This window comes from Oryctolagus cuniculus, chromosome 13 (assembly GCF_964237555.1).
Source record: "Oryctolagus cuniculus chromosome 13, mOryCun1.1, whole genome shotgun sequence".
NCBI lineage: Eukaryota > Metazoa > Chordata > Mammalia > Lagomorpha > Leporidae > Oryctolagus > Oryctolagus cuniculus.
In genome coordinates, this window is record NC_091444.1 from 29,752,255 (window position 1) to 29,766,984 (window position 14,730).

The 14,730-nt window shown below is 41.2% G+C and overlaps 1 protein-coding gene across 4 annotated transcripts in view; it reads left to right on the forward strand.

The window, feature by feature from the left end:
* The first annotated feature begins 336 nt into the window (after window positions 1–336).
* KCTD3 (potassium channel tetramerization domain containing 3) overlaps window positions 337–14,730 on the forward strand; it is a 51,837-nt gene continuing 37,443 nt past the window's right edge. For 2 of the 4 annotated variants that reach the window (XM_051820566.2, XM_051820567.2), the window contains exons 1-5: window positions 9,768–9,841; window positions 11,983–12,041; window positions 12,240–12,392; window positions 13,047–13,187; window positions 13,966–14,056. In XM_051820566.2, coding sequence (XP_051676526.1) covers window positions 12,302–12,392; window positions 13,047–13,187; window positions 13,966–14,056 — 323 coding nt within the window. In that variant the 5' untranslated portion in view covers window positions 9,768–9,841; window positions 11,983–12,041; window positions 12,240–12,301. Of the gene's footprint in view, window positions 768–7,656; window positions 7,711–7,933; window positions 7,980–9,767; window positions 9,842–11,982; window positions 12,042–12,239; window positions 12,393–13,046; window positions 13,188–13,965; window positions 14,057–14,730 lie in introns of those variants that run through there. The other 2 variants (XM_051820562.2, XM_051820563.2) reach the window with 2 other exon arrangements.

Below are 14,730 nucleotides of genomic sequence, written 5' to 3' on the forward strand. Positions count from 1 at the left end.
TCCAGGGAAGCATTCCAGTCCCAGGGCAAGTGGAGAAAGTGGCCCACAGACATGTTTAGGGCAAGTTTGCCCGGACCACGACCGCGCAGGCCGGCGCCGGAGGGTCTTCAGTGTAAGAGGGCAGGGGGCTGGGGTTGCGTGCGCAGGGAAGACGTGGAGTCCCGGCAGGCAGGCGGCTGGCCGCGAGCACATTCCCCTGTCCTCCCTCTGCGCCAGCCCCGCGGCGTGGGAAGCTCCTCCCAGGCCTTTCCTTCCTCCTCCTCCTCCTCCTCCTCCTGCTCCGCGGCCGCGGGCGAAGGGTGAACGCTGCGGTATTTTGTCCCGAGCGGTGACCCCTCCTCTCAGGCGGGCTGCGGCCGCGGCGGCCGCCGTGCCCTGCCTGTGGCGGCGGCGCCTGTGGCGGCCGGAGGCTTAGGAGAGGCCCAGGCCAGCCCGGCGGCCTGGACGCCGCGAGAGGTGGAGGCCGGGCCGCCGTCGCGCGCTGCTGCAGCCGAAGAGGCGGACGCTGGGAAGCTGGGGGAGGCTCCTCACACCTCCCGCCCTCCGGCCGCCCCGCTGGCCCTGCAGCCGCCGCCACCGCCGCCACCGCCACCGCCACCGCCACCGCCGCCACGGGCTCCCGCCCCGGGCCTGGCAGCCCCGGCCGGGGACGGGGCGCGACGTCCGCGCCCAGAGCCTCCGGAGATGGCGGGCGGGCACTGCGGCGGCTTCGCCGCGGCGGCGGCGGGCAGCGGCGAGATCGTGCAGCTGAATGTGGGGGGCACCAGGTGAGTCGGCGGGGCGGGGCGGGGCGGGGGCTGGGAGCGGGATGCTGCGGGCACAGGTGGGGAACGCGGGGCGCCGCGGGTCCCGAGCCGGGGTTGTCTGTGCTCTGGAAGGGCCTCCCGGGGTGGCCGAGAGCCGGGCGCGCGTGGCCGAGCCGCTGCCTGCTGCGAAAGCCAGCCCCTGAGCCCCTCCCTCTTTCCAGGGTGCGAGGCACCTAGGTGGCCCGCCTTAGCTAATCCCCGGGCGCATTTGAGGAATTTTAACGGGGTCGAAGCCCGGCCTGATGGTGTGGCTGTTGGTGGAGAACCTGCCTCCCTTAGCCGTCCGGCTGGAAGCTGTCGGTTTGCTCGGGCCTGTTTGTCAGGCGTTGCATTTCGGTAGCGGGCGTGCGGTGGGTTTGCAGGACGTCGTTTACTTATTGCCGGTGTCTCGGCGCGGGCGTGGACGGCCGCGTGCAACTTCGGGGGCCTTGGGTCCAGAAACCGCAGCGCGAAGCTTCTTCCAGGAAGCTTTGGATACGGGCTCGGTGCGGCGCCCCGGAGTAAACACGCTGCGCTTTCGCTGTCTCTCTGCCTTCCACTCCCTCTCTGTGCCTTACACCAAGCTTGTCGGCGGAGGGGTGGGGGTGGTGAATGATATTGTCGGTGGATTTGCTACGACGAATGAGTCACTGCTTTGAGAAAAGGCCGTTTGCCAGCTGTTGGAAGGGAGTACCCGGTAGTGGAGTGCCCAGCGTGGTAGGAGATCCGCAGGGAAGAGCTCTGGAATGTGGTGTGCGAGTATTTTGCAGCGCCTAGGAGAGTCTGGATGGTTTCTGCAAGTGAGACTTGTAGCCAGTGCTTTTATTTATATATGCATTTGAAAGGTAGAGGCAGAGGTCTTTCATCTGCCTAACCATTATTTTTTTTAAATGCAAAATGGCAAGTGTTCCATCGTGATAAAAAGGAGCACTGTACTTTAACCCTGAGCATGTGATGGCTCCAGAATGCTAGAGAATTCAACACAAGCCAACAGTGACGGCCCACTCTGCCTCCTTCCTTTCCTCATCCTCTTCCCCCAAAGCAAAACCTTTAAGAGGGTGAGAAAGTAAATTATTGCCAGTATATTAATACCAGTCTCACAGAGAAGAGTTATATTTGCTAATGTAAGAAATAATTTTTCCCGGAAGCCATGGGGAAAATATTGCAGGTAACTTATGGGTGCAGAAATGGAATACCCAGCAATAGTAGACTTTCCATGTGTTAATGCCAAAGAGTAGCAATCTGTCATTTGAAATCCCAACGTTAGTTTCTAATTACTAGTGATTGTTCCTGTTTTCAGGCATTAGAAAGGCAGCTTAGGACTAGGATAAAAATTAAGCAGTAAGGGTAGGTGTTTAGCCTAGCAATTAAGATGCCAATACCTGGATTCAAGCCCTAGGTGCTGTTTCTGATTCCAGCTTCCTGCTCTCATAGCCCCCTGGGAAGCAGCAGGTGATGACTCAAGTGGTGGTCCCTGCCACTCAGGGGAGACTTGGATTTAGTCCCCGATTTCACCTTTGACCCACCCTAGGCCCAATTGCTGTGGGCATTTAGGGAGTGAACCAACAGGTGGGAGCTCTTTCAGTATGTCAAGTAATTAGATAAAAATATAAAAAATTAAGTGGTATTGTTATTTACTGTGTATTGACAGTGGATAGCTTAATACTGAGTGGGACTCTTGTTCTTAATACTGTGATTGGCAGTCATGTTCTGAAATAACAGAAATGAAAAGTCAAGCAAAAATATTAGGATAAAATGGTTTTTAAAGGAATGACGTGGCCTATAAGAAACAGAACTTCTGACACTAAGTGTTCTAGGAATGTTTTCTAGGTTTCCTTTAACTCGTAGACTCGCAGCATTTTAGAACTAGAAGAGATCTAGAAGTCATCTCTGTACAAAATGAAAATTAACATGGTCACTTAAAAGTCAGTGTAAGAGAAAAGAGACTGAATGTCATGGAAGCTGAGGAATTGTGACTGGGAGAACCACATAGGTGTAGACTTCAAGCTCTGAAGGAGAGGGTGGAACTCACAAGGGGGAGTTTATTGGAAGCAGAGAGCATTGTGTTTTTCTGAGTTTTTTTTCTCCCCCCAAGAGAAAAATAAGGTCTTTTTTACTTTTTTCAAGAGAAAGATGAAAATGGACATAGAGAAATTATAGAAATTTCCAACTTTATTATCATTTGATACTGTGATTCAGAAAGATGAGGATTCATTTAGCATTGTTCCTTACACAACGAAAATGGTAACATGAGAGAGACGCAGTATGACTCGATTTGTGATTAAGTCTGTTTAGCTGAGTATGATTTTAGGCCTCCTATGAAGGGTCTCAGGCCAGGACCAGCCAGTGGGGGCTCATGGAGAAAGCTCTGGGGTCAGTTAGCTTCAGTTCCTAGGGTAAAGCTGTCACTAGATCAGCAACCTTGAGCAAAGGATTTCTTGATGCTTAGTTTCCTAAAGTGTAAAATGAAAATAATAGTACCATCCTTATAGGACTTATATATGTTTTTGAAGTAAAATGTGAAATGCAAGGGTTAATGTTACTATAAATGGTAATATTATAGAATAAATAGTTTTGTAAAAGATTTATTTGTAAAGCAGAGTTGGAGAGGGAGAGACAGTGAAAGATTTTCCATCTGCTGGTTCATTCTCCAATGGCTGCAGCAACTTCGTCTGGGTTAGTTGGAAGCCAGGAGCCAGGAACTCCATCAGGGCCTCTCATGTTGGTGGCAGTGGCCCAAGGACTTGGGTATGTTTTGTTGCTTTCCCAGGCACATGAGTAAGGAGCTGGCTCAGAAGTGGAACAGCCAGAACTGAAAGCAGCGCTCCCATGGGATGCTGGTGTTGCAGGCGGCAGCTTAAGGCACTGCACCACAGTGCTGGCCCAGAATAAATAATTTTAATTAGATTACTCCCAGGTTGATTGAGTAGAAGGCAAGTAGCATGGAGTAGAACAGTAGATTGCTAATGTCTTCAGCAGCTTTTTGTTGCTGAGACCAGATTCATGTGACCTCTTTTATTAGTAGACCAGGGGTATGAGATGACAAAAAGATGACTCATATGTGCAAAAGATTATGCTTTTCACGTTATCATATTTCCTAGTTTTCATGAAGTTACATTTGAAACTAGTTTTAGGGCTTTTTAAAAATTGTCTTTTTCCTTTTATTTAGAAAAGAAAAATTGGTGAAATAACCGTGTAGCCTCTAGGCCTAAAAAGTCAAGATTACTAAGTCTACCTCAAAATACTGATTAAAGTTGAAATTGCAGTGCAACTTTAAACAGACTTGTGCAGTTTTCTGTGTAACATAAAATTTGAATTATTAGGAAACTAATTTGCTGGGTAAGCAATAAATATGAAAGGGCCAAAGTTATAAATTATCCTTATTTGGAATTAATTTGATGGCCTCCAAAACTGAATCTTTGTCACAATGGATATTGGATTCTTGAGGATTTTCTTTTATTTCTTTGACCAAGTGAGTCTTCTGTGACTAATGGTAATCTGATCTTTATTTTTTCTAAAGGATCTGTTAAGAAATATGCTTAGGAAAATTTGCCATGTTTTCCTGAATAAACTGTAGGCTCTTAATCAGATTAATGGACATAGGAACTGTTTAAAAATGATTATTTATAACCTATGAAACTAGTTGAAAGTTAACTTCTCTGTGTTCTTTGTAATACACCTTATTCTGGTTTATATGTAGGTATGTCCTTCGTAAAGAAATGATTTTACCATCGTTCCTACCGTAGTTCAGTGGGAGAATGCTTTCTTTACGGATTAGTAGAGTGTGGGTAGGAGGAAGTGGAGATAATCTTTTAATTGTCAATGAGAAACAGGTTTTGCTAATAGTGGAAAATTGCAGGTAGAGAATGGGAATAATGCTGTAAGACAACATTTTATGGAGCAATTCCTGTGACCAACACAGAGGTGATATTACTCAGTAGTTTGTAAAGTGGGTAATTTAGTGATGTCTTTTTTTTTTTAAGATTTATTTATTTATTGAAAGGCAGAGTTGGGGTTGGGGAGAGGAGAGAGAGAGATCTTCCAACTGTTGGTTCGCTTCCCAAATGGCCACGATGGTTGGAGCTGGGCTGATATGAAGCCAGGAGCTTCTTCTGTGTCCCCAACATGGGTTTAAGGGCCCAAGAACTTGGGCCATTTTCTGCTGTTTTCCCAGGCACATTAGCAGAGAGTTGGATTGAAAGTGAAGCAGCCGAGACTCCAACTGGCACTCATACAGAATGCTGGCACTGCAGGCAGTGGCTTTACCCACTAAGCCACAGCCAGGGCCCTGTGACATCTGTTTATCAGCCGTAACTGACTCTATTGTAGCCATAAAAGGCCTGCAAATTATACAGAGGAATCACTGTTTCAGTTGTGTTCAAAACACTGAAATTGAGTACAGTGGTTGGTTATTTTATTAAGCCTTATTTTCAACAGTTACTGTGTACCTGCTAGGTGATAAGCACTATTGTTGGCAAGTCTTCCCCCCGCCCCTATTTATATAAAATGCATTCCTGGTAAGTGTACAGGTGTTTAAGGAATCAAACGTATATCAAGAGATGTGAGTATTTGGTTCCTCAGGTGCTTGGGTGGATGTGCAAAGTTGATAGGTGAGTTGTATCTCTAACACTATTCGTGTCTCAGGGATCACCATGGTTTTCAACCTGGCTGTAGTCTGCAGCTGTTTATTACGCCACTTGGAAGACAGAGAAGGGAAATAGAGGAAATTTGTTGTTGTTTTTTTTTGACAGGCAGAGTTAGCGAGAGAGACAGAGAGAAAGGTCTTCCTTCTGTTGGTTCACCCCCCAAATGGCTGCTACAGCCGGCGAGCTGCGCTGATCTGAAGCCAGGAGCCAGATGCCTCTTCCTGGTCTCCCATGCGGGTGCAGGGCCCAAGCACTTGGGCCATCCTCCACTGCCTTCCCGGGCCACAGCAGGGAGCTGGACTGGAAGAAGAGCAACCAGGACAGAATCTGGTGCCCCAACCGGGACTAGAACCCGGGGTGCTGGTGCCACAGGCGGAGGATTAGCCAAGTGAGCCACAGCGCCGGCCAATAGAGGAAATTTTAAGGTTAGGCTGGATTGAACAAACAGTAAACAAACAATTTGTACTCTTCTGGTAATTCCAGGATACTGATTGAGGTGATGGCAAAGGATAGAAAGGTGATGTACTATTTGCCTATACAAGCTGGGAAACATCGTAAGCCATTTTGGCTGATGCTTGCCTTTGTTTCCCAAAGATAGCATGTGGCAACCAGTGACGCTATTCAGTCACCTTGTGTAGTTGAAGTATGGAAGAGTAATGAAAGTTTAGAAACTGCATGTAGTGCTAGGAAATGAATGTAGGGTGAAGGTAGAGATCTGCTGGGCTGTCTTCTGTGTGAGGTATCATTGTACTTCAATGTCACGTATTAAATGAAATATTCAGAGACCTGACTCTTCCTTTCTTTGTCTTGGAAGTTTGCATCATTTATTGGTGTACTGTGTTAAATATTCCCTAGAATTGGGATCGTGTTGCAGATAACCTCAAAATCGTGATTTTGCCAAGTCCTTTTTATTTATTTATTTATTTGTATTTGACAGGTAGAGTTAGAGACAGAGAGAAAGGTCTTCCTTCTGTTGGTTCACCCCCCAAATGGCCACTACGGCTGGTGCACTGCGCCAATCCGAAGCCAGGAGCCAGGTGCCTGGTCTCCCATGCGGGTATTGGGGCCCAAGCACTTGGGCCATCCTCCACTACCCTCCTGGGCCACAGCAGAGACCTGGACTGGAAGAGGAGCCACCGGGACTAGAACCCAGCGCCCATATGGGATGTCAGTGCGGCAGGCAGAGGATTAACTAAGTGAGCCATGGCGTTGGCCCGCTGAGTCCTTTTTTTAATGAGTGAATGCAACAGTTGCAAATAGCCCAGACTATATATGTAAAGAAAGTGGGTGTTAAATGTGTAATTTACAGTGGAATTACTGTGAGTTCAGAAGGAGCTAATACAGGTGTAGGATAGAGTATTTGAAGTTGTTTCAGAAAAGGTAAATCTGAGTGTATCAAGAAAGATGGGTGGGACTTGATTTATTGGACACATGGGACAGTCCATCTGGGGTGAAGAAAGAAAAATGGTGGAGAGCATGAATTGTTTTGTGGGATATAAGTAAATGCTGTCTTATTATCAGGGAAAACAAGGTTTATGTGGGAAGAAATGAAGTAGGACCTGAAGATAATCTTGAATGATATGCCGAGAAATTGAGACTTGATGTAATGGGATAGTTGTTGATTCTTTGGCAAACTGGCTTGCTGGAAGGTCGTGTTTTAGGAGCATTTTATGGTAGAGAATTTTTTATTTTGTTTAGAGTCACTTAAATCTTAATGATCAATTGAAAGTAGCAAAATTTAAAAATATTAAGTGAAATATAATCAATGATAGCTATACCCATGTAGCAGCTTGCAAATCATTAGACTTATTTTATTTATTTGAAAGAGTTAGACTTGCAAATCATGAGACTTATTTTATTTATTTGAAAGCATTAGAGGGAGAGACAGAGAAATCTTCCATCTGCTGATTCACTCCCCAAATGGCTGTAATGCCCAGGTCTGGGCCAGATTGAAGCCAGGAGCCAGGAGCCTCCTCTGGGTTTGTCATGTGGGTGTGGGGACCTGAGGACCTGGACCATCCTCTATTGGTTTCCCAGGCGCATTAGCAAAGTGGAGCAGCTGGGACTCTAACTGGCACCCACATGGGCTGCCAGCATTGCAGGCCGTAGCTTTACCCGCTACACCACAGTGCCAGCCCCTTAGCCAGCTTATTAAAGCAAATTAACAAATACTGAGATTTCAAATCATGTTCTTGTTTATAATACCAGATCATTTTCAATTACAGATTTAGTACCTCAAGACAAACTCTTATGTGGATTCCAGATTCTTTTTTTTCCAGGTATTTCTTCTAATTCTTTAGTAAATTTTAACACATTTGATTGTTTACCAAAATTATAATTTTGCTTGTCGTTAAATTAACATTTGTATTTTTTGAGTAAAAAAATTGTCAATTTTTTAAAAATATAGAGATGATGTGGTTTTTTGACATTTGAATAAAGAATTAGGACATTCATTCATGCTCATATCTTAAAAACTAACTCTAGATTATTAATGACTTATAGTTTACTGAGTGGAAGAATTTCGACACTTCGAGATGAAACTGGTGCTGTGAGTATATGTTGATATATTTCTAAATTGTATCAGTTAATGCTTACAATGTTTGATCCTTAGTTTAATAGTGACTTAGAAGATAGGAGAGCTGTTATTTTAATACACATTTCTTGTGGTACACTGAGTGTTTGCATAATTATGGAAGAGAATCTAGGGAATACTACCTAGAGCAGTTTTTAAGTATTTATGCTTAGGGTTGGTAGGATATGAGCTTACATTGGCAGTGGAGGCAACAACAGTTCTTTAACAAAATAATTGAACATTTTAAAAAATGACTTATCTATGTATTTGAAAGGCAGAGTTACAGAGAGAGGTCTTCAATCTACTGGTTCAGTCCCCAGATGGCTACAAGGGCTGGAGCTGGGCCAATGGAAGCCAAGAGCCTGCCTCCAGGTCTCCCACGTGGGTGCAGGGGCCCAAGGATCTGGGCTATCTTCCACTGCCTTCCCAGGCCACAGCAGGGAGCTGGATGGGAAGTAGAGCAGCCAGGACTGAATCAGTACCTATATGGAATGCCAGCACTGTAGGCAGCGGCTTTACCCACTGTGCCACAACGCTGGCCCCAATAATTGAAATTTTAAAGTAAATATACAAATATAAATGTTTTTATATTAGAATGGTAAAAAGTTGCAAATTAGGAGACTCCTACAATTTGTTATTTTGGTGAATGACCTTAAGAACTTATGTAGCAGTGGTGCAGTGACAGAAGTGAAGAACTGTAGCATTTCACTGTAAAAAACCTGGCTAATGCCCTTAAATGGCGGTTGCAATGTGCATAACAGCCAAATGAGTAAATTACTGGCATTAATGGTAGTAGAAGCTCCCCAAAGCAAAAAGGCATTATTTTGAAGGTACCAGGTGTTAATTCGTTGTGGTGAGATTTGCAGATGAAATATGACTGTAAAAGCAGATATGCCCGTATGATATTATTCAGAAATCTTCAGTAATAAGATCTCCAGAATATGTGATGTGAATTCATCTTCTGATTGGCTCTGTTAAAAACAAAAGCAGGCACCTCATTGATTGTACATACATAGTTGATTGCAACATAGTTTTATTATTAGCTACTGCTTCCCATTCGGATCCACTAACATATTTTAAAAGATGTTCAGTTTTCTAACTAGATCTCTTGTGACTGTGACTGATTAAAAATAGCGTTGGTATACATTGCTGTAAAGGTTTTGAGTCATGTTTGTCACATTTTTAAGCATTTTCTTTTTCTTGTATTTGCTGTACTTGTTATTCTTTAAAAATGTGTCTGTCTTGTTACCCCTCCACAGTCCTTGAGGAAATTGAGGTGGTGAAGTGTAAATGCCACAGTGTTAGGAGAGTAATATTCTTCTAGTTTTTGTGCCAGCAGGCTGTATTTATTTCTCTTGATTTCCACTGTGTGCATTAGTCTGCCTTGTTTTAATGATTTGCGTGTGAATTACAAATTATATAAGTCAAAATCACTGTCACCAGTGATGATTTGACAATATAAGAAAATATCTCAAAGTAATCAGTGAATTCTAGAATATTTTAGATAGAAATGTTTCTTCAAGTATTACTTTTTCCAGAGGTATCCATAAGGAGATGCAACTGTCCATTTAACAATGGCTTTTCAGAGGTAGAAGACACTGCCGCATTAAATACATACAATATTAACTGCATTCCAGTTTTAAAGGTATGAAAGAGTGAAATCAAGGCAGTCCAGCATTTTAATAATTCATTCCTGAGTACTGTTACAGAGAGTGGATAAGGAGCTTTAAGATAACATGGAGTAACACAAGTCTCCATCTGCAGATATTTATTGACAGAGATCCAGCAGCATTTGCACCCATCTTAAATTTTCTTCGGACAAAAGAACTAGACCTAAGGTAAGAAATGAATTCTTTTTAAAGTAAATTCTTTCTCATAGTCTTGGTTTCTGGTATATTTTATGAAGAAAAAGGATTCTTTTGCCTAAGACTATTGTTGATTAAAAGTTTCCTTAAGCTCTCATAGGTACAGGCTACCATCATCTCTCCCTTTGGAGTACACTGATGCTTTCTGACCTACTGCCCAGCCTTCATTCTTGCATCCTTCCTGTCACATCCTTTCCTTTCCCCATTGTAGCCACAAACTGTCTTCTAAAAATATAAATCTGATGAGGTTACTATTCTGCCTAAAAGCTTTATTTAATGCTATTTTGGATTTCCTCCTGTTTTTCCATATTCTGGTCCTTGCTTAATTTTTCTTACCTCCAAACTTGGGTTAAACCTGGTATGTCTTTACTGTTTTCAACTGATACTGTTACTACCACAGTATTCATTATTCTTACTCCTGTTTTATAGTCTATCTTGATTAGACTTTAAATCCCAAAAAGGCACACTATTCATTATAAATCTAGCACTGAGCTTAATGCGTAGAAGTTCATTGCATGATTTTTGTGTGTGGAATAATGAACGATCATTTAGTTATTTAATCATCTTAACTTGGGTTTTTGTTATGAAGCTATAATTTGTATTTTGTTATCTCCTATATTGTTGAACTTTGACTAAGGATCTGTAGATCCTTATGGATATAGCTTTTAAAAATCTAGTTTATTCTAGCTGCTTCTTTATAATACTGTATGAATGTTGTCTTGTGTTCACTAGAAAGTAAGTTCCTTGAGAACAGTTTTTGGTATGGTCTGTTCTTTGTATTAAAATAGTATTAAAACAGTGCATAGAATCTATACGTAGTGGGTGTTTGCAGGATGAATAAAAGTTTTTTTGGCCTGGTTTTGGTTGGGGAATACATATGTTACTACCTTTTGACTAAAATCATTTTGACCCATCTTGTTTGATAAAAGAAGCCTTAGTTTATTTATTTCCAGTGCCTATGTGACTAATCCGTGAGTACATCACCCATAGAAGGCAGAACTAGTTTAAATATCTGTGTTTACTGACTGCTTTTCTGACAGATTACTTCCATTTTTATTAAGGAGATCTAGCAAAGGTAAATTCTCTGAATGGTACCTTCTCAAAGAAAATGGAAAAGAATAATACTACTAATAGTAAAAACCAAGTAACTGTTCTGAATCTGTTCTTTGCATGAGATTCTTGTATTGCCCTTATCACATGCATTATAATTACCATATTTGCTTGCTTGTCCTCCTCTGGGAATATTGTTTGTGCCCTGAGCCGCCTTATAGCTGGCCAGTGCTGTTCCACTGTTAACACAAAGGGTTTTGAAGTGGAATAAGAAAGTTTATAAGCATACTTATGTTAAACTAGTCATAACCACTTAAACAAGTCATAATCAAATTCATAAGTAATATAATTTAATATTGAAGTTGCATGTCTGTATTAAGGCTAGGAAGTATTTTTAGAGGAAGAATGGATTATAATTCTAAAATGGATCATTAGTATTGTAAATTCTGAGCTTAATTTTACTTTTTATTTTTATATTACTCAACTGTATAGCCATTTTGTAACTTTATCTTCATCTGGATAACTTAGGCCTTCCTAAGCCTGGCCTTTTTTTTTTTTTTTTTCTATTCTGTTTTTAATTTTTTCAACAAATATTGATCACCTAACTGTCTTCTGTAAGTACTGGGCTAGGCATTGTGTGAAGTATACCAAAATAGAACAGAAGTAGATTATGCTTGCAGGGAGCTTGTAGTATAATTGGGGACGTTAAAATGTATAGAAATAATGATAAAAAGTTAAGGCAATTAAAGTCACAAAAGAATGCTTGCTGCCTTATCAGATACTTCTTGGTAATTTGTACTATATATATAGAGCTCTAATCTCATTTAATAAATCATCTGTATGCCACTAGGTTTAAGTAGGTAACAAAATGTGTTCACGTGCAGCTTTTAATTAGACTTTTTCAAATAATTAACAGTATTATAAATAAAGACCATGAAGAGAAAAGTAAGTCTTATAAGTCCTAAGATTGTGTTCATATTAGGAACCTAGTATTTTTTCCATTAGTTTCAAGGATAATCCAAGTTGCTAGTGTTAAAGAATTAACATCATTTGTTTCTTCACAGGGGAGTGAGTATCAACGTTCTGAGGCATGAAGCTGAGTTCTATGGAATCACTCCGTTAGGTACGTGTTCTCTCAGTGGTCTGGTACATTTGGCCCTTGGTTCACTGAACTTGCGCAGATAAAATGTGCTTTCTGTCAGGTCCACATTTTTGGTGAATTCAGTGCCTAGTTTTTGTGGATTTTCATAGTAAAAAGATGTTGTCAACTCCGATGTGTTAACTTAAACATTTTCCTTTTCTTTCCTTATCCTCTAACTAGAGAAAATAAAAATGGAGTACTATTTTTCTGTTTGCATGTACTCTTGACAAGTTTGCTTTGAAATGTTTTCAGTAAGAAGGCTTCTCTTATGTGAAGAATTGGAGCGCTCATCTTGTGGCAGTGTCCTTTTTCACGGTTACTTGCCTCCACCAGGTATTTCTGCTTTATTTCGTCTTTTTAAAAAAAATCTTCATTTAAGCCAGTACAAACTTACAGTTAGGAAACTATTCCTAGAGGGCTTGATTTTCCATGGCCTACTGCTTGCCAGCCACTGTTTTATAGTGCTGGTTGTCAAGACCCTTTTTGTAAAGCTCAAGAGCTCTACAGAGAAATGCAGTGTCACGTCAGCCCCACTGTGGTTAATAAGAAGAGTTCTACCTTTACCTATGTTATAGTAGGCTCGTGAACAGGATTTCATTCTTAAAATGGCTCCCTGCCAAATAAAAGATATTTGGAAGATTGGGGAAACTCCTTCCCATAGCAGTTCCATTAGTACCTAGTATCTAGTACCTAACACATAGTAAATGTATCATGAATGTAAAAACTTGCTGACAGACTGAATGAATCCATTAAGTTAAATATAGAGCTAGGTGAAAATGGAACATCATATGATAAATCTTAATCTTATCAATAATGACATCAAATTTGTTGAATTAGTGTTTCATTTTTTAACTGAATTACATGCAATAAATTGCTGTATTGGAAGATTTTATCTATAATGTTTACATTTTTATGTTTCTTTTTAAAATTTAATAGTTTTAGTTTTTGAAGATGAACTTGGAAATTTTTTCTTCCATTTTATTCTAGGTATTCCTAGTCGTAAAATAAACAACACAGGTAGATCCTCTGCTGATTCTAGGAATGGACTAAACTCCTCAGAAGGTGAAGCCCGGGGAAATGGCACACAGCCTGTTCTTTCTGGAACTGGAGAAGAGACTGTTAGGTTAGGTAAGCAGAGATCACATAAATAGGAAAAGAAAAATATCTGTGTTTTTACTTCTAGATAACATTGAGTAATTGTTTTTAAAGATATGTTTTGCCATTTTTTGATTTATTTATTTGAAAGGCAGAGTTATGGAGAGAGAGAGAGATAGAGAGAGAGAGAGAGAATATCTTCTATCTGCTGGTTAACTCCCCAGGTGGCTGCAACAGCCAAGGCTGGGCCAGTCCAAAGCTAGGATCCCAGAGCTTCATCTGGTTCTCCAACATGGGTGCAGGTGTCCAAGCATTTGGCCCATCCTCCCTTGTCTTCCAAGGCACATTAGCAAGGAGGTGGATCCAAAGTGGAGCAGCTGGTTCCTGAACTGCTGCTCATATGGGATGCTGGCACTACAGGTGGTAGCTTTACCCACTATACCATAAGGCTGGCCTTTCCTTGTATCTTTTAAAATCAGATTGATCATTTGTAGCAAAAACCTGATTTAACATGTAATTTTTATTTAAAATATTTTGTGATTCTCCATTTGCTCTGAATGATTAGTTGAGGGATTGACACTTTTTCTGCCAAGCTAGCAAATATTTTAGGCTTTGTGGGTCATATAGTCAGTCTCTCAGAACTATTCAGCTTTGCTATTGCTATTGTATTATGAAAATGTAGTGGATGATATGTAAATAAATTGTCATGGCTATTAACCAAAACAGACAGAAGGCTGGAATTGGCCTGAGGGCCATAATTTGCCATTCTCTATTTTAGAATGGAAAATATTTCTGTTTTTAAAATCAACAGGATTTCCTGTGGATCCACGAAAGGTGCTAATAGTAGCTGGCCATCATAACTGGATTGTAGCTGCATATGCCCATTTTGCTGTATGTTACAGGTACTGTATAATTAATGACTATGTTCATTTTAAGGGTAGTTTTCAATAATTTTGATTTTATGAAGTTAGACTGAATGGCAGTTTTAATCATATTTTTCCCCTACATTTTTTTTACCTATTTTTGTATCACCTGATTGAAATTTGGTTTGCTTTTGTTTTCACAGCTGATGTGGTAATATTGGTGAAGGCCTTAATGTCTTAAATATGCTCCAGATGTATGAACTGTAATGTTACTCAGATGTATTAAATGTTACTCCTTCTTGCTTGTATTTGGCTTTTGAGTAATTTAACTGGTGTCTTAAGTGAATTTAGGCAGGATTGTGAATATGAGTGCCTTGATTTTTCTCTCTGTTGGTTCAGTTTTGTACTATATAGTAAAGGAGAGCAGTTGTGTTGGTTGCAGCGACCACATTGTTGGGACTGTGGTGGTGAAGCAAGATAGCTGTGGGCAGCAGTGGTGTAGTTTAGTATCTATACTGGGTGAGATTTAAACAGTAGTTTTGTTTTGCTAATTCTTAACATTCAGAAACTAAAAGGTAATGAAAAAGTGTGGTGATCAGTTGTTTTTTTTTTTAAGTCGGGGAAAGGGTAGACGTTAGTTCCAAATCATTGTATGCAGTGAGAAATGGTAATGATAAGGAATTGTACATAAGCACAAAACTGGATAGAATTAT